The 26081-nt window shown below is 43.8% G+C and overlaps 1 protein-coding gene across 1 annotated transcript in view; it reads right to left on the bottom strand.

Moving 5' to 3' along the window:
* Positions 1-1689: 1689 nt before the first annotated feature.
* Positions 1690-26081, bottom strand: part of prdm1c (PR domain containing 1c, with ZNF domain) — a 59326-nt gene continuing 34934 nt past the window's right edge. The window contains exons 5-8 of the mRNA XM_055149758.1: positions 11607-12470; positions 7244-7372; positions 6256-6474; positions 1690-5260 (exon numbers count right to left, since the gene is read on the bottom strand). Coding sequence (XP_055005733.1) covers positions 4988-5260; positions 6256-6474; positions 7244-7372; positions 11607-12470 — 1485 coding nt within the window. The 3' untranslated portion in view covers positions 1690-4987. The remainder of the gene's footprint in view (positions 5261-6255; positions 6475-7243; positions 7373-11606; positions 12471-26081) is intronic.

The raw sequence follows: 26081 nt of genomic DNA, 5'->3' as shown, positions 1-26081 counted from the left end.
ATTTTTGGGCAAGTAAGAAATGTTATATTCTTTTACAGTGGAGCATATCACTAATGAAATCAACAACAACAAAAATAAATAAAAAACTGGCCCAAAAAGGAGTGGGAAGAAGAAAATGTATTTAATCCCACCCCGTTTTCTCCATAGAGGCGGCACACTTATGTCCTGACGGGTGTTACTCTCCTCACACTGCCACTGGATAATGTCTCTGCCTTTTATGAGCTTCTCTATTATTGTTGTGTTTTACTGCTCCTCGGGGACAAATTCATCAGTGATAAAAAAGACACAAGAACGACACAAAAACTGCCAAAGCTCAGTGCAAAACGGTTTGTATCTTTAGTTATTCATGGAACAGTCTCACAGATATAAAAACACAGCATCAAAGTCATACAGCAAAACAAACAAAGTGATTAGATTTAAATTCATAATAATAGAATAAATTAAAACATGAACAAAAGATATACAGCAGAAATCCAGTGCCCAGACCGCGCTGGGGTCAAAAGTCCTGCTTCTGTACACGCTACAATAGGCCGCCGGGGTTTAAGGCATCGGACTGGGATAGGTACAGGCGCACGGACAGATGCCGCGGGATTACGCAGGATTAAGGGTGAGGCCAGCGCTTCTCAACATGTGGTGTGCGCACGTGTGTTCTGTTAATGCCACTTTTTTTTTTTGGTCCTTGGTTAAGAATATTAATGTCATTTTGTCCCGGTTTAGTCCTGGTCGAGTTTTATTTTAGTCCTAAAAGAGGAACACTGAGGCTACGTTCAGACTGCAGGGCTTAACGCTCAATTCCGATTTTTTTATTTTTTTTTTTTTTTTTTTGTGTGAAATCCGATGTTTTTGCGAGGTCGTTCACATTTCCAATTAAATGCGACTTGCTTGTGATCTCCAGTGTGAACATTAAACGGTCCAAAAGTGTCCCGCATGTGCACTGGAGACACGACGACGTCAACCACAGTGTTTACGGAAGTTGTCCAAACATAGACGCGAGCACTGAGCACCAGTGTTGGGAGTAATGTGTTATAAAAGTAACGAATTACTGTAATGTGTTGCTTTTTGCTGTAACGCAGTAATTTAAGGCATTACAGGAAAAAAAAAATTAATATTTTACTCAGTACAAGTGTCAGTAATGCGCGTTACAGTGCATTTTTAACCTGGATTGAAGTGGTGGGTTTTTCTTCATACAAATTCGCTAAAATCACCACGGTAACAGCAGCGGTGAAACGTCGAAGACACGCCCGCGTAGACCGTCAGTTAACCACGGGCCAAAGGACCGGCGCAGAACTCCACGCTTCATGGGGCGAACTGCAGCTGACGCCCGATCGCGCTTTGCAGAAACCCTGTCTGCAAAGCGCTTCCAAGTTCTAGTCCAAGATTAGTCCTGGTTTAATTCTGGTTTAGACCTGGGTCAATTCTGGTTTAGACCTGGTTTAGTTCTGGTTCATTTCTGGTTTAGTTCTGGTTTAGTCCTGGTTCATTTCTGGTTTAGTCCTGGTTCAGTCCTCGGCTCAGTCCTCAGTTCAGTCCTGATTTAGTCCTGGTTCAGTCCTCGGTTCAGTCCTCGGTTCAGTCCTCAGTTCAGTCCTGATTTAGTCCTGGTTCAGTCCTCGGTTCTGTCCTCAGTTTCAGTCCTGGTTTTAGTCCTGGTTCAGTCCTCGGTTCAGTCCTCGGTTTAGTTTCCAGTCCTGGTTTAGTCCTGGTTTAGTCCTCGGTTCAGTCTATATACGGCACAAAAGTTCAGCATCTTTACTCAGTTATTTTGGTGAGAGTAACTTAAAAGTGCTGCAATAGTCGTGTAATGTTTTACATTTTAAATGCAGTAATATTGTAATGTAACGAATTACTTTGAAATGAGAGTAATGAGTAATAAATAACGCATTACAGTTTTAAAGTAACTTGCCCAACAGTGTTGAGCACCTGGAGATTTTAAAGTTCCTCTCGTACCGGAGCCAGAACATGAACAACTTATTTGTTTTAAGGAGATTGAGAAGGAGAAGGACGAGGTTTTTGGCGTTCATGGCGTTTTGTGGGACAGTCCGTTGAAAGGAACGTGTGGATGTGGAGACGTAGCCAAGAGTGGTGGGATAGTGATGTGCTTCGCTTCAGTGACATGGAGTTCATTAACAATTTTCATATGACGAGAAGAACGTTTGTGTACATTTGTGGCTTGTTGATAACGTGTAGGTCGGATCAATGCGCTTTGGCCGTTCACAATGAAGTCGCATGTCAAAAGATCAGATATGTATCGGTTTTAGGAGCACATATTCAAGTGTCCTGGGTCGCATTTGAAAAAATCGGATCTGTGTCATTCAGATCAGATACAGGTCATGTAGGGGCCAAAAAATCAGATTTGGGTCACTTCAGGCTGCAGTCTGAACGTAGTCTTACACACCTACACCTTTTTAATAAAGCAGGAACACGACAATTCAGGCTTAGTAACTACTTAATTAATACCTTGATTAGCATTTGTGGTAATTAAGGCATTCATTACTTAACTGAATTCTGAAATAAATGATTTTTTTCAGTCTTTGCTCTTGCTTTATTATGGATAATTAAGGTGTTGTTATTATAAAGTGTAAAATATAATGCCATAATAATGTTCTGGTGGTTTTGATATAAAAAACATATAAGGCCTCTGTAACTTACTTTGGTGATTTTGATAAATGCTTCATTCATTGTTTTTTTGTGTGTTTTTTTTACCATCAAGTTTCCAGTGCTTGTCTCCACTTTAGCATCTAGCTTTTAGCATTAGCTAAAGGCACATTATCTGATATTTACTCTTTAACGTACATTTTTCAGAGGTCCAAATGTTTTCTTTATTTTCCCAACGCCTTCCTAGTCTCCTAACTAAACTAAATTATTCACAAGTTTATGGGGTTGTTAAGAAATGATGTCACTTCCGGGTCGAACCAGCTACTAAAGAGCTAATGTTTAGCTTTGTTTATGTTGATTTTTCTTCAGACAAGAGAAAATGACCTTTCAAAATCATATGCTCAACCACAGTTTGTATTAAAAAAATCTAAGTAAGTAAATAATATAGTAATAATTTTTCACAACATTGGATTACCAGTGTGTTTATCTCACAGCCAATCAGTAATAATGCTAATGCTAACGCTAGTTTAGCCTAGCCTAGCCTAGCTTAGCTAAAATATTGTACACTTTCTGTTACGCTTACGCTTTGTTAATGGTAACTAGTAGCCCTGGTAAATGGTAGCTTTTTAAAGGTTGTATGGAGGATTTTTGTTTTTGTTTCAAATTGTCAGTGAAATTGTCATCTTTCACTGATAATTTTAGTTTCAAATTGTCATTGAAAGATGCAGCAGCCTTGTAATTATAATGACCAAAAAAAACAAACAATGAAAATCTGTCAACTGTGGATATACGGTGATTCTTGGAGATTCAGCGATGGCGCGACTGACGAAGATGAAGGGTCTAAAAACTGGTGCTAAAATATTTCGATATATATTATAGACAGGTCACTTCAACAGTAATTCTGAACGTGCACTGGATGTAAACAACCGTGATTTCTAGAGTAAAGAGGTGGTGTCACGCATGCACAACATTTGAAAAAGGACTGTCACTGTATTTTACTTCCCTTAAAAAAATCCTCTATACAACCTTTAACATAAGATGTGCTGGGGCTAAAAAAAAAGGAGATTGTAAACATGATCATTATTTTCCAATCATTTGATTCACCTTGAACCCAGAAGTGACATCAAACTTAACAACTTTAGAAGCATTTTCCACAACTTTCAGATTCCAGAGATTTGCCATCATGGTAATGCTAACCGCCGTGTGCAGACAGGTCTAGTGTGTCCTGGTTTAATCAAGGTTTAAAGCAAATTTTAGCTCAATTTGAGTTAAATTCATCTTTGGCCTTTAGCCTTCAAGTAGGGTGACCATATTTCCATTTGTGAAAATTCGGACACCTTACTGGGGGTGGGGGGTGGGGCCTCGACACTGAGCTACTCTCAACTTGCAACTTGTGCACATGGCTTCCCACTTGTCCCGACCGGGGGCAGAAAACTGAGAATTTCTTGTACAAGTCAATGTTAAATGCGCATTTGCACTTCGGCATGTTGCAGACCGACCGACCGTTTGTCTGTCCGCTCCTTCTGAGTCACAGAGAGCTACGAGAGACGCTCAATTTAATGGTATCAATGAAAGGAAATGAAAACCCGGACATTTCCATCATTTAAAAAAAAAATACTCGAACGCCCAGGACAGGATGCAAAAAAACGGACAAGTCTGGGGGAAAAACGGACGTTTGGTCACCCTACTTCAAGTCCATATTTGGTAGTTTTCTAATCCAGGCTTAATCCATCTTTGGTCTTGGTTTAGTTCTGGTGCAGTTATTGTTCAGGATCATTTTGCTCCAACAAAGAATTCAAGATCTGGTTCAGTTTCAGTTAAGTTTTAGTTTTGGTCTTGGTGCAGTTGTTGCTTAAGTTTGTTTTAGCCCATTAAACATTTTTCAAGGATGTGGGTGAAACTCTGGCTTTGGTCTTGGTTAAAAAGCGGGGTATTTAACTTCTAACTTTTGACGCTCTGAGTTTCCCCTCCCTTTGCTCCCCGCGCAAAGTCACTCCCCCTTCAGAGCGCAATCACAACACAATCAGCAAGCGTCCCACTAATGAAACTTCTGCACGTCGCTTCAGGTTTGTCAAGTTGCTCTGAACAGTTTTCATTTTTTGTTTTTTTTTATTTATGGAGAATAAGGTAAAAGGGTTCGAATAGGCCTCGGGAAAGCTAAAAAAAAAGTTTGATTTTGCATAATGCCCACTCTTTAAGTCCGTGTTTCGTTTTGGTCTTGTTTTAGTTCAGTAACATACAGTAGTTGTTGTTGTTGTTAAGGCTCATTTTAGGCTTCGAGGACCTGGTTCAGCTCGGGTTTAGTTCTGCTTTGGTCTCTTTTCAGTTCAGTTCAGTTAAATCTCGCTTTGGTCTTGGTTTAGTCCTGTTTTTGTTTTTGCACGTTCGTCTCTCACGCCTCTGCGGTGGACTCTTGCTTGATGCTGTTGGGGTGCAGGGGTAGCGCACACTGCTGCGCGCCGTCGCCCCCTCTTGGCGTCTTGTAAACGTCGCTCTGCTCCATGCTCTTGATCAGCTGCTGCACGTCGGCTTTGCTCAGGTGCAGGTCGGACGCCGTGGCCTCCAGCTGCTCGGCCGCCTCGCTGACGTCGAAGCGCTCGATCTCCGAGTTGACGCGGTGCAGCTCGTCCGGGTTGGAGACGCCCGAGGACATGGGACAGAAACCCTGGAGGGACACGTCAAAGGGATGTTTAAAGAACCTGTTATGCTTTTCCGGTATTTACTACTTCAAGGAACTTATGTATTTTAAATATTTGAAATTCCAGAAACATGACCTACACAATCAAGTCCAAAGTTAAACAATATTTCCTTTACATTTACTGTATTTTTCGAACTATAAGTCGCATTTTTTTTTCATGGTTTGGGTGTTTCCTGCGACTTATTCTCCGGTGCACCTTAAATATTGAAATGTTTGAGTGAAGTGTGGAGAGGTTCTAGTCTTGTGTGTGAGTATCTGCTGCTCCTGTTCCTCCTGTACCACTGTCACTTGGCTCTACTACGCATGTCTCCTGCAGAAAGAGCCTCTGTCCTGTCTGTATCATGTCAGTCGATCGCACCATTACTTACGGAAGCCGAGAGGGGTCACAACAAACGCAAACGCCGCAACAAATACAAATGCGACAACACAACAAAATGCCACAACACACTAAAAAGCCACAATTGAAAAAACTTTCGACGGACCGATCAAGCAGCAAGTGAAGAAGAAGAACTACAACGTGAAAAAGTAAAGGAACGGAGAACGTTGGAAACGTAAAGTAAAAGTAATTTATTGTTTTATCATTATTCGTTTCACGTTGTAGTTCTTCTTCTTCACTTGCCGCTTGATCGGTCTGTCGGAAAATAGAGTCCCGCGGTCATTTCCATTGTGGCTTTTTTTGGTGTGTTGTGGCTTTTTGTTGTGTTGTCGCATTTGTATTCATTGCGGCGTTTGCGTTTGTTGTGACCCCTCTCGGCTTCCGTAATTACTTCTGTACAACTGAACAATTTAACATTTAAACAAACTTATAAAGACGACTGAGAAGACTGAACACAAATGCACCTGAAAACAAAATCAGATTTTGCAGATTACAAACTGCAAGTCATGAAATCTACAGCTGAAAACGATAATCGAGCAGCAGAAAGAAAGTTTGGAGGTCTTTTTTGGTCTGTGTGGCTGATTACCTGTAGGTGTAGCTGGAGGCTGCAGTAGTGAAGGTAGGCGCAGTGGCAGCGTGGGCACTGGTGGGGGCGCTCTCCCGTGTGCAGGCGCCGGTGCAGTTTGAGATGGACAAACTGTGTGAAGCGGGCGGGGCACTGTTTGCACTGGTACGGCCGCTCGCCCGAGTGTAGTCTCTGATGGGTCTTCAGGTTACTGGTGCTGCTGAAGCGTTTGTGACAAACCTGACGAAAACAACAGCAAACAGAACGATTTAATGTGAGTCTGGACACAATACAAACAATTTTATGTTTTAATAATAATAATATTTAATACATAACATTTGTTAAAGCGCTTTTCTTGACACTCAAACACGCTTCACACAGTTCAGATCTCTTTTCACAACAAAGCAATGTGGTTTACTCCATTCAGTGTAGTGAAGCCTGCAGCGAGATCTACACTGGAGAAACAAGTCTAAACCAGGTCTAAACTAGGTCTAAATCAGGACTAAACCAGGTCTAAAGGTCTAAAGGTCTAAACCAGGTCTAACCCAGGGCTAAGCCAGGGCTAAACCAGGTCTAAAGGTTTAAACCAGGTCTAAACCAGGTCTAAATTTGGTCCAAAGGTCTGACGCAGCTCTAAACCAAGCCTAACCCAGGTCTAAACCAGGTCTAACCCAGGTCTAAACTAGGTTTAAACTAGGTCTTAAAGTCTAACTCAGGTCTAACCCAGGACTAAATCAGGTCTAATCCAGGAGTAAAGTAGGTCTAAGCCAGGTCTAAACCAGGACTAAACCAAGTTTAAACCAGGACTAAACCAGGTCTACACCAGGTGGAACCCAGGACTAAATCAGTTTGAATGCTGTGATTTAAAATCCAAATGATAAAATAATGATCTCTGTATGTGTAAATATGAAACCCATGTGTTTTACGGCGTGGGTGCAGATTATTCCAGGTTTATTGCGGCTGCGTTTGCTCTGATGCGGCTGTAGCAGAGACAGTTCAGGGTGAGTACCTTGCACTGGTGCGGCTTCTCTCCGGTGTGGACCAGGTAGTGCTTCTGCAGGTGGGCCAGCTGAGTGAACGTCTTGGAGCAGGTCTGACAGGTGAACGGTCTCTCTCCACTGTGCACCCGGAGATGAACCTGCACACAGCACGACCACAAACACTCCAATCACTCACTCACTCAACTAATCTGCATGGAAGTATTGATCGGTACAGTTCTCAAGTTTTTCTAATTACCGCTTGGTTTGGTGAGATAGTACATTTGATAAATATTTATTATAGCGGCAGTTTGTGGAGAAAAGAAGTACAAAAATACAAGAACAGGCGCTCCTGCCCACTTTAAAGCCCACTCCCATTTCAAAAGTACAAATTTCTATTAATTTTTCCTAAAAACTTAAGAGTACAAAGGCATAATGTGGTAGTTTTAAGCCAAAAAGCAGATTTAAAATGCAAGATTTGGCAAAATGCTTTCACTGCTTTCATAACTTTTCAGAGACTTAAAATAAAATTATAGGTCTTGTGCTCATTAGTCATGTAGCATAAACCAGAACTAAAGCAGGACTAAACTAGGTCTAAACCAGGACTAAAACTAGGTCTAAACCAGGACTAAAAGCAGGTCAAAACCAGGACTAAACCAAGTCTAAACCAAGACTAAAACCAGAACTAAAACCAGGTCTAAACCAAGACTAAAAAAACAGAACTAAAACCAGGTCTAAACCAAGACTAAAACCAGAACTAAATCCAGGTCTAAACTCAGGTATAAACCAGGACTAAACCAGGTCTAAAGCAGAACTAAAACCAGGACTAAACCAAGTCTAAACCATGACTAAAACCAGAACTAAAACCAGGTCTTAAACCAGGTCTTAACCGGGTCTAAACCAGGTCTAAACCAGGACTAAACCATGTCTAATCCGGGTCTAAACCAGGACTAAAACAGGATTTAACCAGAACTAAACCAGGACTAAACGCTGCAGCTCCCAGTCCGCAAAATATTGTCAGACATAAAACCGGTCTGTGGCTCTAACTATACTTTTTAAAATTTTTACAGAAAGTCTATTGGAAAATTGAATAAGAAATTGACTTTTGGACGCTTGGGGTGGGCAGCCGTTGTTGATGTTGAGCTCGATTATGATCAAAGAGGAAGACAGAAGAGGACAGAACAAATACGAACACTCATACGAGATGTTGGAGATTGAACGGAGCTAGGCCAGTATTGGTTTGAGCACGAGTCACTGAAACCAAAGCTCGCTGCCTTTGATTCATCTTCAGATCTTATCAGACTTATACTTAGACCTTATCGAGTGTGCGAAGCTTTTCTGTGTCACGCAAGCATCTGTGACCACCGCACCGGATTATTGCAATGCGCTTTATGTCGGCGTCAGCCAAAACGCACTTCGCCGTTCGCAGCAAATTCAAAACTCAGCGACTCGACTTTTAACTGGAACCCGGAAACACAAGAGCGTCTCAAATATTCTAGCCTCTCTCTATTGGCTCCCGGTTTTAGAGTCGATTTTAAAGGAGGAGGTGGAGGAGGCGGAGGCTGGAGGTGACAGAAGCGTGGCTGTGGGTTTGAGCAGACTGTGGGCAGAGGCGAGCGATGTTCTGGAGGTGGCAGAAGGCGGTGTTGGTGATGTGTTTTGTGATTAGGGCTGTCGTGGTTAGGGAATTTCTCCTGCGGTGCGGTAGAGCAGCTCAACAGCGAGGTATGTGATGGTATCGCTCCCCCCTCCTGCACCCGTCCTGCCGTGGAGTTATAATATTTCCAGCGGCTCTGAAAACTCTCCGATGATGCGCTTGTTGTTGCACTGTGCATATAACTGAAAGGTTTTCATTCCGCACTCTTCTCTCCAATTTATGTCTCTCTTTTTTAATTTTAATCTTCATGATTATTTATATTTTCATATGTTTTGATTATGATTTTAATGTATTTCTTATTCTGTAAAGCACTTTGAATTACTTTGTGTACGAATTGTGCTGTACAGATAAACTTGCCTTGTCTTGTTGTTGCAGATGCACATGTACCTTGGTTGTGGTGTGGATATTGTGTGTGTAACGGGAGAGAAGTAACATTTGGCTTTGGAACAAGTGCCGCTGCATCTCTCCAGCTCTCACTGTGGCAGCTCGGGTCAGAGTCCTGCGCCAGGTCGGGTCAGAGTCCTGCGCCAGGTCGGGTCAGAGTCCTGCAGGAGGTCGGGTCAGAGTCCTGCGCCAGGTCGGGTCAGAGTCCTGCGCAGGTCGGGTCAGAAGCTCGGGTCAGACAGGTCGGGTCAGAGTCCTGTCGGGTCAGAGTGTCGGGTCAGAGTCCTGCGCCAGGTCGGGTCAGAGTCCTGCGCCAGGCGGGTCAGAGTCGGGTCAGAGTCCTGCAGGTCGGGTCAGAGTCCTGCGCCGTCGGTCAGAGTCCTGCGCCAGGTCGGGTCAGAGTCCTGCGCCAGGTCGGGTCAGAGTCCTGCAGGAGGTCGGGTCAGAGTCCTGCGCCAGGTCGGCTCAGAGTCCTGCGCCAGGTCGGGTCAGAGTCCTGCGCCACTCGGGTCAGAGTCTCGGTCAGAGTCCTGCGCAGGTCGGGTCAGAGTCCTGCGCCAGGTCGGGTCAGAGTCCTGCGCCAGGTCGGGTCAGAGTCCTGCGCGGGTCAGAGCTCGGGTCAGAGTCCTGCGCCAGGTCGGGTCAGAGTCCTGCGCCAGGTCGGGTCAGAGTCCTGCGCCAGGTCGGGTCAGAGTCCCGCGCCAACTCGGGTCAGAGTCCTGCGCCAGGTCGGGTCAGAGTCCTGCGTCGGGTCAGAGTCCCGCGCCAGGTCGGGTCAGAGTCAGTCAGTCCTGCGCCAGGTCGGGTCAGAGTCCTGCGCCAGGTCGGGTCAGAGTCCTGCGCCAGGTCGGGTCAGAGTCCTCAGGTCGGGTCAGAGTCCTGCGCCAGGTCGGTCAGAGTCCTGCGCGGGTCAGAGTCCGGTCGGGTCAGAGTCCTGCGCCAGGTCGGGTCAGAGTCCTGCGCCAGGTCGGGTCAGAGTCGGGTCAGGAGGTCGGGTCAGAGTCCTGCGCCAGGTCGGGTCAGAGTCCTGCGCCAGGTCGGGTCAGAGTCCTGCGGTCGGGTCAGAGTCCAGAGTGCGCCAGGTCGGGTCAGAGTCCTGCGCCAGGTCGGTCAGAGTCCTGCGCCAGGTCAGAGTCCTGCGCCAGGTCGGGTCAGAGTCCTGCGTCGGTCAGGTCGGGTCAGAGTCCTGCGCCAGCTCGGGTCAGAGTCCTGCGCCAGGTCGGGTCAGAGTCCTGCGCCAGGTCGGGTCAGAGTCCTGCGCCAACTCGGGTCAGAGTCCTGCGCCAGGTCGGGTCAGAGTCCTGCGCCAGCTCGGGTCAGAGTCCTGCGCCAGGTCGGGTCAGAGTCCTGCGCCAGGTCGGGTCAGAGTCCTGCACCAGGTCGGGTCAGAGTCCTGCGCCAGGTCGGGTCAGAGTCCTGCGCCAGGTCGGGTCAGAGTCCTGCAGGAGGTCAGGTACCCGCGGACTTAAAGAGCCCCTATCACGAGCACAAGGAGCAGGTGTCCGCAAAGCGCGATTGGGCAATAGCCACACTTAAATCCCCTGGGGTCACCAAACAGTCTACGGGCACACCTTAGTCCTGGGTTAGTCCTGGGTTAGTCCTGGGTTAGTCCTGGGTTAGTCCTGGGTTAGTCCTGGGTTATCACGGGCAGTAACAGGTGAAATGTTTACGGGTCCGGGCGAGTGCAGGTCTCTAAAAATGGACCCATGCAGGACTCTGGGTCGGGTCATGTTGGTCACGTGCGGTGATCGCGGTGGCCCAACATGCACCGCAGTGGCCCTCTTAGTACCGTGGTGATTAATTTTTGCAGTTATTGCGACAGTCATACTTGTTAGGACCTGCTGTAATCCTGGTTTAGTTATGATTTAGTCCAGTTTAGTTGTGAGTCCTTTCTTAGTTTCTCACACAGTCCTTTTTAGACCTGGTTTAGTCCTGGTTCAGTACTGGTTTAGTCCAAGTTTTGGGCCATTGTCTTAGACCACATTAACCTCACGCTCTCCCAAAAATGTATTTTCATAATAAATTCTCGCCAGGTGAGAAAATAAATTTTTGGTTCTGATTGACCCAACCCAAGAGAGCAGGAAGGGGAATAAAATGTCTTTGGGTCTATGTGACCCCGAGGAGAGTGTGAGTGTTAAATGTTTGTTTAGGTTTTTTTTTAGATTGTCTTGCTTCAATCCAGGTTGAAGTGGGTCTAAACCAGGTCTAATCCAGGACTAAACAAGGTCTAAACCTATTCTAATGCACTTTATGTTACACTTTTCACTTGGAAAACTTAGTGGTTTATAAATAAAGTTGGTATGGTCATGTCTTGGGCAGGTCTCTGAAGTCTAAATTAAAGTCTGACGTCTTACCTTCAGGTTGGAGAGCTGCCCGAAGACCTTCCCACACACGTTGCACTCGTAGCGGATCTTCCCGTTCTGCCGGGTCAGGGGGTAGGACAGCGTCTTGTAGCCCAGCGCCTGTCCTCCTATGTGGGCTCTGCTCCTCCTCAGCTCCCCCTCCGCCTCCTCGCCCCGCCTCGGTTCAGCCCCCGCGCCCCCCGCGGTCAACGACGGCACTGCCAGCGCACTGGAAACCGGAGAAGCCAGCGAACTACTCGTTTCGCTCTTGAGGTAGCACTTGAGGTGTTTGCCGTCTTTGGGGTGGGATTGCTTGCACAGTTCCTTGTTTCTCAGCGAATGCAAGAACGGCGCGTAGCTGTCGTAAGGAAGCACGTTTTGCGGTAATGCTAGGTTCGGTTTCAATCTTTCGTTGTACAAAGGGTAAATCTGAGGTAGGAGCGAGTAGTGCGGAATGACGTAAGACTGTCGGACGGGGAGGAGGTGCTCGTGGATGGAGTTGTACGGGAACGGCGCGGGAGCCAGGGCGGGTTTCTTGGGAGGAGGAGGAGGAGGTGGGGGAGGCGGGGGCGTGCAGACGGGCAGGGCGGCGGGGTAGTGGGGCGTCCGGGTGAGGGGCTGGATGGGGTAGAGGACGCGGGGACACAACGGGAAGAGCGCCGCGTCCGGTCGGGACAAGGGACCCTCCGGGAGTCTCCGGTGCGACGCTCTGTGTTTGGGCGGGTCGTCTCGGCGCAGGATCTCGGAGACGCTGTGCCCACGTTTGCCGCTGGGTTTGTCCTGAGAGGAGGAGGTCTGTTCTGTAAAAAAAGACCAAAAAGAAAACGAAAGATTAGGCAGTTGTAGGTTGTACTGCGCCTTCTTTGTCTGAGGAAGTTTATGGAATTATGTTAGGTTCTTTTTTCAGACCAAGAGTTTGTTTTCATACCTGAACTAAAACCAGGATTAAACCAGGACTAAACCAGGACTAAACCAGGACTAAACCAAGTCTAAAATCAGGTCTAAACCAGGTCTAAACAAGAACTAAAACCAGGGCTAAACGAGAACTAAAACCAGGACTAAACGAGAACTAAAACCAGGACTAAACCAAGTCTAAAATCAGGTCTAAAACCAGGTCTAAACCAGGACTAAACGAGAACTAAAACCAGGACTAAGCCAAGTCTAAAATCAGGTCTAAAACCAGGACTAAAACCAGGACTAAACGAGAACTAAAACCAGGAAAAAGTTCAAACTGATTGTGTTATTAGGTTCTTTTTTCAGATCAATAGTTTGTTTTCATACCTGACAGTTTCGACTGCTCACTCGCGTCTTCCTCAGAGTCACGTGATGTTTCTGTGACGTGTCGCTCAGCTGATTTAAACAGGTTTTGGCGCTGTCTTCCTACCAGAGGACAGCGCCACCTGCAGTCCGACTTCCTCAGGACAGTATCGCAGGTGTGTGACAGTAAAAAAAAACATCGACTGCCTCTTTTATCCAGCGACGGAGTTTGTTTTCCTCTGTCCCGATGATGTTTGAGCTTTTTTACTCTCACACACCGGGGTTACTGTCCTGAGGAAGTCGTCCTGCCTCCGCCGGTAGGAAGACAGACCAAAACCTGTTTAAATCAGCTGAGCGACACGTCACAGAAACATCACGTGACTCTGAGGAAGACGCGAGTGAGCAGTCGAAACTGTCAGGTATGAAAACAAACTCTTGGTCTGAAAAAAGAAACTAATAACACAATCAGTTTGAACTTTTTCCTGGTTTTAGTTCTCGTTTAGTCCTGGTTTAGTCCTGGTTTTAGACCTGATTTTAGACTTGGTTTAGTCCTGGTTTTAGTTCTCGTTTAGTCCTGGTTTTAGACCTGGTTTAGACCTGGTTTAGACCTGATTTTAGACTTGGTTTAGTCCTGGTTTAGTTCTCATTTAGTCCTGGTTTAGTGCTGGTTTAGTCCTGGTTTAATCCTGGTTTTAGTCCTGGTTTAGTCCTGGTTTAGTTCTGGTTTAGACCTGATTTTTAAACTTGGTTTTAGTTCTGGTTTAGTCCTGGTTTTAGTTCTCGTTTAGTCCTGGTTTAGTCCTGGTTTAGACCTGGTTTTAGACCTGGTTTAGACCTGATTTTAGACTTGGTTTAGTCCTGGTTTTAGTTCTCGTTTAGTCCTGGTTTTAGTTCTCGTTTAGCCCTGGTTTTAGTTCTTGTTTAGACCTGGTTTAGACCTGATTTTAGACTTGGTTTAGTCCTGGTTTAGTTCTCGTTTAGTCCTGGTTTAGTGCTGGTTTAGTCCTGGTTTAATCCTGGTTTTAGTCCTGGTTTAGTCCTGGTTTAGACCTGGTTTTAGACCTGGTTTAGACCTGATTTTAGACTTGGTTTAGTCCTGGTTTAGTTCTCATTTAGGCCTGGTTTAGTCCTGGTTTACTCCTGGTTTAGTGCTGGTTTAGACCTGGTTTAGACCTGATTTTAGACTTGGTTTAGTCCTGGTTTTAGTTCTCGTTTTAGTCCTGGTTTTAGTTCTCGTTTAGTCCTGTTTAGTCCTGGTTTAGTCTTGGTTTTAGTTCTCGTTTAGTCCTGGTTAGTCCTGGTTTAGACCTGGTTTTAGTTCTGGTTTAGTCCTGGTTTAGTCCTAATTTGTAGACCTGGTTAAATCCTGTTTTAGTCCTGGTTTAGTCTTGGTTTTAGTTCTTGTTTAGTCCTGGTTTAATCCTGGTTTTAGTTCTGGTTAAATCCTGTTTTAGTCCTGGTTTAGTCCTGATTTGTAGACCTGGTTAAATCCTGTTTTAGACCTGGTTTAGTCTTGGTTTAGTCCTAGTTTAGACCTGGTTAAATCCTGTTTTAGACCTGGTTTAGTCCTGGTTTTAGACCTGGTTTAAATCCTGGTTTTAGTCCTGGTTTAGTCTTGGTTTTAGTTCTCGTTTAGTCCTGGTTTAATCCTGGTTTTAGTTCTGGTTTAGTCCTGGTTTAGACCTGGTTTTAGTTCTGGTTTAGTCCTGGTTTAGTCCTGATTTGTAGACCTGGTTAAATCCTGTTTAGACCTGGTTTAAAGTCCTGTTTTAGACCTGGTTTAGTGTATCAGGTTTTTGTGCATTTATGAAGAGCAGTTGTGCAGGAGCAGGGGCGATGTCGGCTTGTGCGCTGAGAATCCTACTCCTAACTGTAAACAGAGCTCGAATAATGCCCGAAAGAGATCGCTAGATCGCTCAAACATGCACGGACGACAACGTAAAACCTCCTGAGACATGTTTTTGACGAAGGAGCATTGAAATATGGTAGAAAGTTGCAAAAAGTTAACAAAATCCCCTCTGTTTCGACGTCAGCAGAGGGCAGCAGAGTTGTAGTCGCAGGTGGAGGTGTGAGCTCCGAGCTAAAGCCGTGTGAGAGTGAAAAGCTGCAGGGACGTGCCTTTGTGCTCTTGAGCAACAGCGTGGAATAAAGTTTCTGGTAACTGGGGTCGCGGAGGAGCCGTGGACGAGCAGAATGACAAAGTGACAAAAGGTTTACGTGGACAGTTTGAGATGATTTGAACATTTGTGTTTCCTGCAGCGCTTCTTCAGTTTTGACTTATTTTTTTTCTCATTTTTGTGCATATTTAGAAATCAGATGTTATGTCCCAACAGTTCAGACTCTAAGTTACTTTTACTTGAGTAGAAATAATCCCAAATACTTTTTTACTTTAGTGATTTGTCAGACTTTGACTTTTTAAGTAACGGCACGATGCAGTCCTGGTTTAGACCTGATTTAGTCCTGGTTTTATTTTTTGTTTAGTCCTGGTTTAGACCTGGTTTAGTCCTGGTTTAGACCTGGTTTAGACCTGGTTTAGTCCTGGTTTAGACCTGGTTTAGACCTGGTTTAGACCTGGTTTAGTCCTGGTTTAGACCAGATTTAGTCCTGGTTTTAGACTTGGTTTAGACCTGTTTTAGTCCTGGTTTAGTCCTGTTTTAGTCCTGGTTTGGACCAGGTTTAGACCTGAGTTAGTCCTGGTTTTAGTCCTGCTTTAGTCCTGGTTTAGACCTGGTTTAGACCTGGTAAAGTCCTGGTTTAGACCTGTTTTAGTCCTGGTTTAGTCCTGTTTTAGTCCTGGTTTAGTCCTGGATTGGACCAGGTTTAGACCTGGTTTAGTCCTGGTTTTAGTCCTGGTTTAGACCTGGTTTAGACCCAGTTTAGTCCTGGTTTAGACCTGTTTTAGTCCTGGTTTAGACCTGTTTTAGTCCTGGTTTAGTCTTGTTTTAGTCCTGGTTTAGTCCTGGATTGGACCAGGTTTAGACCTGGTTTAGACCTGGTTTAGTCCTGGTTTAATTCTGGTTTAGTCCTGGTTTAGTCCTGATTTAGTCCTGGTTTAGTCCTGGTTTAGTCCTGATTTAGTCCCGGTGTAGTACTGGTGTAGACCTGGTTTGGACCTGGTTTAGTCCTGGTTTAGTCCTGGTTTAGTCCTGGTTTAGTCCTGATTTAGTCCTGGTTTAGTCCTGGTTTAGTCCTGATTTTGACCTGGTTTAGTCCTGATTTAGTCCTGGTTTAGTCCTGGTTTAATTCTGGTTTAGTCCCGGTGTAGTCCTGGTTTAGTCCTGGTTTTTATTTAGTCCTGGTTTAGTCCTGATTTAGACCTGGTTTAATTCCTGGTTTAGTCCTGGTTTAGTCCTGGTTTAATCCTGGTTTAATCCTGTCTTAAATCTCACAATCGTCCGTTTCGTGTCATTTTTAACCTTTCAACACAAACTCTGTGAATTAAATCAGAAGTCGCGTCTCGGTCGACGAGCCTCCGCAGCTTCTGAAGTGTTTTTATCTGCTCGTCCCGTCGCCTCCGCCCTGTGCGAGCGCTTTGATTACCCGATAGCGCGGGATTATACCTGCTGCGCGCTTTTCCACGCTTTTCATTGAGCCGGCCACTTTAGGAAAAGGGACACCTCGAGTCGGACAAAAGGAGGAGATAGGAGGAGAGATAGAGTCAGGAGCTGGATACTCGAGGTTATTTACGCACCGAGATCAGACCAGGGTTTTGTTTTTTTTCTCCTGAGTTTGTATTTGAAGTTTCGCAGAGGAAGTTTTCCCGAGATAAAGCTGAAAAGAGGTGTCAGAATGTGGGTCAGGTGCCGTCAAAGAAAGAAAAAAAAGAAAATGCCAGGGAACGGGTTGATTTCAGATGATTTTTCAGCTGATTTTGAGACTCTGAAACTGATAAAATCACTAAACGAGGAAAGGTTAGTTCAGTTCAAATTGTTTATTGAGCAACGTGAAAGTTTCTGAACATCCCACCACTGATTTAGTCCTGGTTTAGATCTGGTTTAGACCTGGTTTAGTCCTGATTTTAGTCCTGGTTTAGACGTAGTTCAGATCTAGATTTAGCCTGGTTTAGTCCTGGTTTTAATTCTTATTTTAGTCCTAGTTTAGACCTGGTTTAGTCCTGGTTTTAGTCCTGATTTAGTCTTGATTTTAGTCCTGGTTTTAGACCTGGTTTAGATCTGGTTTAGACCTGATTTTAGTCCTGGTTTTAGTCCTGGTTTTAATCCTGGTTTAGAACTGGTTTAGTCCTGGTTCAGTCCTGGTTTAAGTCCTGGTTTAGACCTAGATTTAGCCTGGTTTAGTCCTGGTTTTAATTCTTATTTTAGTCCTAGTTTAGACCTGGTTTAGTCCTGGTTCTAGTCCTGGTTTAGTCCTGGTTCTACTCCTGGTTTATTCTTGATTTTAGTCCTGATTTATTCCTGGTTTAGTCCTGGTTTTAGTCCTGATTTTAGTCCTAATTTTAGTCCTGGTTTAGATCGGATTTTAGTCTTGGTTTAGACTTGGTTTAGTCCTGACTTAGATCTGGTTTAGACCTGGTTAGTCCTGGTTTTATTCCTGATTTTAGTCTTGGTTTAGACCTGGTTTAGATCTGGTTTAGTCCTGGTTAGTCCTGGTTTTATTCCTGATTTTAGTCTTGGTTTAGACCTGGTTTAGATCTGGTTTAGTCCTGGTGTAATCTTAGATTTAATCCTGATTTTAGACCTGATTTTAGTCTTGGTTTAGACCTGGTTTAGTCCTGGTTTAGTCCTGGTATAATCTTAGATTTAATCTTGATTTTAGACCTGATTTTAGTCCTGGTTTAGATCTGGTTTAGACCCGGACAAATCTGGATCTGCACTGAGTCTTCTGTTTGAGCAGTAAAATACAACAATAATAAAAACTCTATGTGTTTAAACTTGTCCCACAAGGACAAATAAAGTGATTTTGATTAACTGTTCTATTGATTGATTAAAAAAAAAACACTTTAACACCAAAATACCAAGCGAACTACAACTAAACCTGACCAAAAAAAACAAAAAACCCAACCCTGACATGTCTGGAATTCTCACGTCTAAAATAAGAAAGTTGTTTTGTAGCGCATCCTCCACAAACCCCCGTCATCCGAAGCTTCCTCCAAACAAGCCGCGTCTGTGGAGCGGTGACAGCCCTTTGGCACCACACTCGGCTCTTGTTTACTCTTGGGGGGGGGGGGAGGAAGTCGGGCCGAGGAAGTGCTCCGGTCACTACTTGAACTTCCCGCTGACAGATGGATATCTCGCCGGGGTCGTGTGCGTGTGGAGGAGGAGGTGGCGGGGGAGGGGGAAGGCGAAGGAGGCGCGCGTGTACCTCTCTGGGTTTGTTGACTCTTGTGACTGAGAGTTTAGTTGGCAAGTTTGCTTCTTTAGGGCAAATTTTAAGTCCCAAATCGCGTTTTTATTCTAGTTTGCTCCTGTACGAGATTTTTACAGTCTTCAAAACGTGACGGCATGATTTAGACCTGGTTTTAATCCTGGTTTAGTCCTGGTTTTAGTTCTCATTTAGGCTTGGTTTAGACCTGGTTTAGTCCTGGTTTTAATCCTGGTTTAGTCCTGGTTTAGATCTGGTTTAGACCTGGTAATATTCCTGGTTTAGTCCTGGTTTTAGACTTGGTTTTGTCTTGGTTTTAGTCCTGGTTTTATTCCTGGTTTAGTCCTGGTTTAGACCTGGCTTGTTTAGTCCTGGTTTTACTGGTTTAGTCCTGGTTTAGTCTGGTTTAGTCCTGTTTTTATTCCTGGTTTAGTCCTGGTTTTAGTTCTCATTTAGGCTTGGTTTAGACCTGGTTTAGCCTTGGTTTTAATCCTGGTTTAGTCCTGGTTTAGACCTGGTTTAGTCCTGGTTTTAATCCTGGTTTAGTCCTGGTTTAGATCTGGTTTAGTCCTGGTTTTATTCCTGGTTTAGTCCTGGTTTTAGACTTGGTTTTGTCTTGGTTTTAGTCCTGGTTTTATTCCTGGTTTAGTTCTGGTTTAGACCTGGTTTTAGACTTGGTTTAGTCCTGGTTTAGACCTGGTTTTAGACCTGGTTTTAGACCTGGTTTTAGACCTGGTTTAGACCTGGTTCAGACTTGGTTTAGTCCTGGTTTTAGTCCTGGTTTTATTCCTGGTTTAGACCTGGTTTTGTCCTGGTTTTAGACCTGGTTTAGACCTGATTTTAGACTTGGTTTAGTCCTGGTTTTAGTTCTGGATTTAGTTTTGGTTTTAGTTCTCGTTTAGACCTGATTTAGTGCTGGTTTAGACCAGGTTTTACACCTGGTTCAGTGCTGGTTTTAGTTCTGGTTTTAGTACTGGTTTAGACCCGGTTAGTCCTGGTTTTCAGACACAGTTTAGTCCTGGTTTAGACCTGCTTTTAGACCTGGTTTAGACGTAGTTTAGACCTGGTTTAGTACTGGTTTAGTCCTGGTTTTAGACCTGGTTCATTCTGGTTTAAGACCTCTTTTAGACCTTATTTAGTCCTGGTTTAATTCTGGTTTACTTCTGGTTTAAAACCTGTTTTAGACCTGGTTTAGACCTGGTTTAGTCTTGGTTTAGTCCTGGTTTAATATCAGACGTGTGCAGGTTTAGTTCATTATTTCACTTTATTTATGTTGGTCACTTTATTTATTTTGGCTTCTGTTGTGATGAAAAGACTGAAAAGTGTTTGTCTTTTGGACACATGTGACTCAACTTTATGTTGCAGTATCCGGATACTGCGTTTACATGCCACAGTCTCCCAGGTACTATCGGAATTTACCAGCTACAGTATCCTGGTTTCTCTTAACTAGGATACTGGCTTATTCGGGAAACTGAACCTGGAATACTGAAAAAAACCTGATCATAAACTAGACTTGGACTTGGACTTGAGGCCTGTGACTTGAGAGGCACTTTTAAATCTGAATTCTTTCTGTTCTGACGGTAACGATTCACTCTAAGATCTTGTCAAAACATTTAAAAAGGAGAAAAATAACTAAATTAATTTCTAAAACTCTTATATCCTCTATAAATACTCATATATAAATATACTCTGATTTTTTTTTTAGTACAATTTAGTTTAAAATTCATATAAATTGCAAAAATCTAAGCTATATTTGGTACTTTAGTTTAAAGACTTGAAATGACTTGAAGCTCAAAGCGGACGACTTGGACTTGACTTGGACTTATGGACCAGTGACTCGAGACAAGGACCTGGACTCGCCTGTATTTGACTTGGGACTTGACTCAGACTTGAGGTCAAAGAATTGTAGATCAGGGGTGTCAAACTCATTTTGGACCGGGGGTCGTATCCAACCGACTTTGATCCCAAAGGGGCCGGATCAGAAAACTCATGTCATATAAACCCCAAAAATAACAATCAGTTCAAATATTTGTGCAGAGAAACACAAATCTATTACAGAAATCTTTTTTAATTGATGAACTCTTTCTTATTATAATATTATAATATTAAAAACAACCTGAAACTTTAAGAAAAATTCAAATTCAACATTTAAAATATTTTAGTAGAAAATCACCCAAGGGCCACATTAAAGGTCTTGGAGGGCCGGATCTGGCCCCCGGGCCTTATGTTTGACACCTGTTGTAGATTCTCGTGTAAAAGAACAAATAAAATGAAGTGAAAAATGAACGTAGTTTTCCTTGTTTTCGTGAGGACAGGTTGTTGTTTTGTTTAGTTTTTGTATCTGGCGCTGGTGGTGTGCGAGCAGGTGACGCGTGCATGTCAGGCTCTCGTCTCTCTGGCTCCGTGTCGCGTGGCTGTGCTGCTGAGAGTGAAAACAGGGTCCACTCTCCTGACTTCCTGTGTATAATGTCCAACAATTTATAGATTTGTTTACACGGCTCCAAATACAGAGAATCTTATTTATGTGCTTCCAATTTTCCACATTATGCCAAAATGAATGGTCCTTTCAGATACGTTTTAAAGGAGCCTTATGTAACATTTACATTTACATTTCAATAAACTCGACCTCGCCGTGTCCTCAGATACACCAGGTCAAAACAGAACTTCTACTGAGAACAATTCTAATGCTGATTTATTCTTAATTACACAAACTTTGTCCACACTGTTATACTTCATATGTTATAATTTGGTGTTTTGGTTCTTAAGACGATGATCCAATCAGAAAGAAGAACGAGCTTCATATGAGTCTGTCATTTGTGTTGCCAATTTCAATACTTAAATCCTGTTGTTTTAAACCTCGCCTGCGTCCACACGACAATGCTCCAGGATTGTTTCTTTGTGGGTTCAAAAAATTTGCATCCACACACGTGTCAGGTTACAATACACACACCTGTATGTGGCGCTGTCTCAGAGCCATACCACACACGTCATTGTCAGATTTTCAATAATTATTTTCAGTCGTCCTTTTAAGTTCTGATATTGTCATGTTTTAGTTTTGGGATTCGGACATTGTTAATTAAGTGTGGTTGTTGGATCCTAACAAGCGGAAAACGGCTCGAGAAACTGGTTTGCGAACTCCATAAATGCAAAAGGGAATCAGATGTGTGTGACTCAAACCTCCGTTCAAACTGTTTCTCTTCCCAACGGAATTGAAAAATAATGAAAGGTGAAGGTGATGGGCAGTGTTGATCCACAGGAAGGATGAAAAAGGAAACCTTTGACTGAATAATTAATCCCGAGTGTCATGTAATCCTTCCTATGCCGCAACAAACAAACATGGCGGGGTCGCGACATCATCATTTTCCAAAAGCTGTGGTTTGTTTGTCCACATGACAACACAACGCCGGCGTTCTCAGATTTCTCTACTCTGGAACCTGTTTTCAAAAAAGAATTATTAAATATGGTCTTATTTCTTAAATAATGAAGGAATACATGCATGCCGAATTTCAGACTTCTGGTCATCGCACAATGGATACAGAGAAGGAATCCTCCAAAAAGTGAGCACCAAACCGCCATGTTTGATTTCCCAGTGGGACGCGTCTATTGTCAAAGCCGAGCTTTTGATTTCAGGAAGGACCAAAAATGAAACCTTTGGCTGCCTAAATCATCCCGAGTTTGCAGCGAACATTTTGTATGTGGAGCGACAACAAAGCAAAATCCCGATCCTTCGCTCAACCTTGGTTGAATTAAAAAGTCAACGCCAAAGTGAAAGACACCAACTGTTCACCAAGAAACACCTTCCACTGCAAAGAGACCAAGACGTGATGTTGATGTAAAACCACAAGAACAAGAAAGTGCAGCTCAGTCTGTTTGTCTTCTGCTCCTCTTGATTAACCAACGGGGTCCTGCTTTGTTGTCGCTCCACATACAAAATGTTCACTGCAAACTCAGGATGATTTAGTCAGTCAAATGTTTCCTTTTTGGTTCTTCCTGTGGATCAGTCCTGCCCGTCGCCTTCACCTTTCACTATTTTTCAATTCCGTTGGGAAGAGAAACAGTTTGAACAGAGGTTTGAGTCACACACATCTGATTCACTTTTGCATTTATGGAGTTCGCAAACTTCCAAAGCCCATTTCCCACTGTTAGAACATCCAACAACCACACAATTACGATGTCCGAATCCCAAAACTAAAATATGACAATATCAGAACCAGAAACAAAAGCGATATGGTTCAAAAGACTTGAAAAGATCGACTTTGTCAATAGACTCATCCCACTGGGAAAACAAGTAGTAGTTTGATGCTCACTTTTTCGGACGATCCTTCCCGGTGTGAATTATGTACAAGTGTCTACCGTACCTTAATAGACAATAACATGACATTACAGAAAGCACAAATGTAAAACAAAGCTCAGACGGACTACAGCGGCTCACAAACGGATAAATACCAAACACCGTCGGATAAAAACACCATCTCCTTAGAGACGAGCTCCATCCAGCCGCGTCACAATAAACTATTCTCCTCCGACACTTTCCTTAAACCTTACAAACTTCTACGGTTAAGCGGTAAATAGAACGCTTGTCCCGCTTTGATGCTCCACGCGCATTGTCGCCTTGTAATCGAATTAACGAAACGCTGTCCGCCTGCTCGCGTTTAAGAAGTTATCCAGTCACACCCAGCGTTCTTTTGTTGGCGCGGGGGGGTTACAAAGACAAAGGCGACGGGATCGGACGGGGGCGCGACAGGTGAAAGCAGAGAGCAGCGGGGCCCAGGTGGGTCTATAGAGCGCGGCGTAAGACGAGACGGGGCCGCGACTGCGGGCGACGTCCGGGCACAGCTGGAAGACTCGCTCCAGCCACGGCCCTCCATTCACACGTACAAAGAGAGAAAGGACAGAGACAAGAAGGAGGGAGGAGGCCAAAAAAACACAGAGAAAGTGAGAGAGAAAGAGAGATGGAAGAGGTGGGGGTGTGCGCTTTTAAGATGTGGAGAAGCGCCGGTGTTAAGGTCAGCTGTTGTCACATTCAGAGAGATACAGTTTCTACCATTATTACTATTTTAGATTTTAAAAAGGAGAGATTTGAGTTGAAACTACCGTAATTTTCGGACTATAAGTGGCACTTTTTTCATGGTTTTAGTGTGTTTCCTGTGACCAGTGTGGTGGAGTAACAGATTTACGTAATCAGTACAAATTATGAGTAACTGTATTCGGTTACAGTTACTTTGTTGAAATAAATGGATTACACGGCGGTATTTTCCTGATTTCACATTTTGGGCTATTGTTTTTTGTTTTGTTTTTTTTTTGGTAATTACACTCATTGCCGGACACTAAACCAGGTCTAAATCAGGACTGAACCCAAGTCTAAACCAGGACTAAAACCAGGTCTTAACCAGGTCTAAACCAGGACTAAAACCAGGTCTTAACCAGGTCTAAACCAGGACTAAAACCAGGTCTTAACCAGGTCTAAACCAGGACTAAACCAGGTCTTAACCAGGTCTAAACCAGGACTAAAACCAGGTCTTAACCAGGTCTAAACCAGGACTAAACCAGGTCTTAACCAGGTCTAAACCAGGACTAAAACCAGGTCTTAACCAGGTCTAAACCAGGACTAAACCAGGTCTAAACCAGGACTAAAACCAGGTCTTAACCAGGTCTAAACCAGGACTAAAACCAGGTCTTAACCAGGTCTAAACCAGGACTAAAACCAGGTCTTAACCAGGTCTAAACCAGGACTAAACCAGGTCTAAACAGGTAAACCAGGACTAAAACCAGGTCTAAAACAGGTCTAAAACAGGACTAAAACCAGGTCTTAACCAGGTCTAAACCAGGACTAAACCAGGACTTAAACCAGGTCTAAACCAGGACTAAAACCAGGTCTTAACCAGGTCTAAACCAGGACTAAAACCAGGTCTAAACCAGGACTAAAACCAGGTCTTAACCAGGTCTAAACCAGGACTAAAACCAGGTCTTAACCAGGTCTAAACCAGGACTAAAACCAGGTCTTAACCAGGTCTAAACCAGGACTAAAACCAGGTCTTAACCAGGTCTAAACCAGGACTAAAACCAGGTCTTAACCAGGTCTAAAACCAGGATTAAAACCAGGTCTTAAACCAGGTCTAAACCAGGACTAAAACCAGGTCTTAACCAGGTCTAAACCAGGACTAAAACCAGGTCTTAACCAGGTCTAAACCAGGACTAAAACCAGGTCTAAACCAGGACTAAACCAGGTCTAAACCAGGTCTAAACCAGGACTAAAACCAGGTCTAAACCAGGACTAAAACTTAACAGGTCTAAACCAGGACTAAACCAGGTCTTAACCAGGTCTAAACCAGGACTAAAACCAGGTCTTAACCAGGTCTAAACCAGGACTAAAACCAGGTCTAAACCAGGTCTAAACAGGACTAAAACCAGGTCTAAACCAGGTCTAAACAGGACTAAAACCAGGTCTTAACCAGGTCTATACCAGGACTAAAACCAGGTCTTAACCAGGTCTAAACCAGGACTAAACCAGGTTTAAACCAGGACTAAACCAGGTCTAAACCAGGACTAAACCAGGACTAAAACCAGGTCTTAACCAGGTCTAAACCAGGTCTAACTAAACAGGACTAAAACCATTCACACGTACAAAGAGAGAAAGGACAGAGAGAAGAAGGAGGGAGGAGGCCAAAAAAACACAGAGAAAGTGAGAGAGAAAGAGAGATGGAAGAGGTGGGGGTGTGCGCTTTTAAGATGTGGAGAAGCGGCGGTGTTAAGGTCAGCTGTTGTCACATTCAGAGAGATACAGTTTCTACCATTATTACTATTAGAGAAGATTTTAAAAAGGAGAGATCTGAGTTGAAACTACCGTAATTTTCGGACTATAAGTGGCACTTTTTTTCATGGTTTTGTGTGTTTCCTGTGACCAGTGTGGGGGAGTAACAGATTTACGTAATCAGAGTACAAAATTATGAGTAACTGTATTCGGTTACAGTTACTTTGTTGAAATAAATGGATTACACGGCGGTATTTTCCTGATTTCACATTTTGGGCTATATTGTTTTTGTTTGTTTTTTTTGTGTAATTCCACTCATTGCCGGACACTAAACCAGGTCTAAATCAGGATTGAACCAGGACTGAACCCAAGTCTAAACCAGGACTAAAACCAGGTCTTAACCAGGTCTAAACCAGGACTAAAATCAGGACTAAAACCAGGTCTAAACCAGGACTAAAACCAGGTCTTAACCAGGTCTAAACCAGGATTAAACCAGGTCTTAACCAGGTCTAAACCAGGACTAAACCAGGTCTTAACCAGGTCTAAACTAGGACTAAAACCAGGTCTTAACCAGGACTAAAACCAGGTCTTAACCAGGTCTAAACCAGGACTAAAACCAGGTCTAAACCAGGACTAAAACCAGGTCTTAACCAGGTCTAAACCAGGACTAAAACCAGGTCTTAACCAGGTCTAAACCAGGACTAAAACCAGGTCTAAACCAGGACTAAAACCAGGTCTTAACCAGGTCTAAACCAGGACTAAACCAGGTCTTAACCAGGTCTAAACCAGGACTAAAACCAGGTCTTAACCAGGTCTAAACCAGGACTAAAACCAGGTCTTAACCAGGTCTAAACCAGGACTAAAACCAGGTCTAACCAGGTCTAAACCAGGACTAAAACCAGGTCTAAAACCAGGACTAAAACCAGGTCTTAACCAGGTCTAAACCAGGACTAAAACCAGGTCTTAACCAGGTCTAAAGCCGGTGTTAAGGTCAGCTGTTGTCACATTCAGAGAGATACAGTTTCTACCATTATTATCATTATTAGAGAAGATTTAAAGAGGGGGGATTTGACTTTTTTGAGGTATAAACTGCTAAAACAAAACATATTTATATCGCCGCGTTACCTTTAATTGTTTTGAAAATGTTATATTTGCTGAAA

The sequence above is a fragment of the Boleophthalmus pectinirostris genome, unplaced genomic scaffold, assembly GCF_026225935.1.
Source record: "Boleophthalmus pectinirostris isolate CB_2022bp ecotype Guang Dong unplaced genomic scaffold, ASM2622593v1 HiC_scaffold_13, whole genome shotgun sequence".
In the NCBI taxonomy this organism is placed as follows: domain Eukaryota; kingdom Metazoa; phylum Chordata; class Actinopteri; order Gobiiformes; family Gobiidae; genus Boleophthalmus; species Boleophthalmus pectinirostris.
The sequence above is the reverse complement of the archived record's forward strand: the minus strand, read 5'-3'. Positions and strand labels throughout refer to the sequence as shown.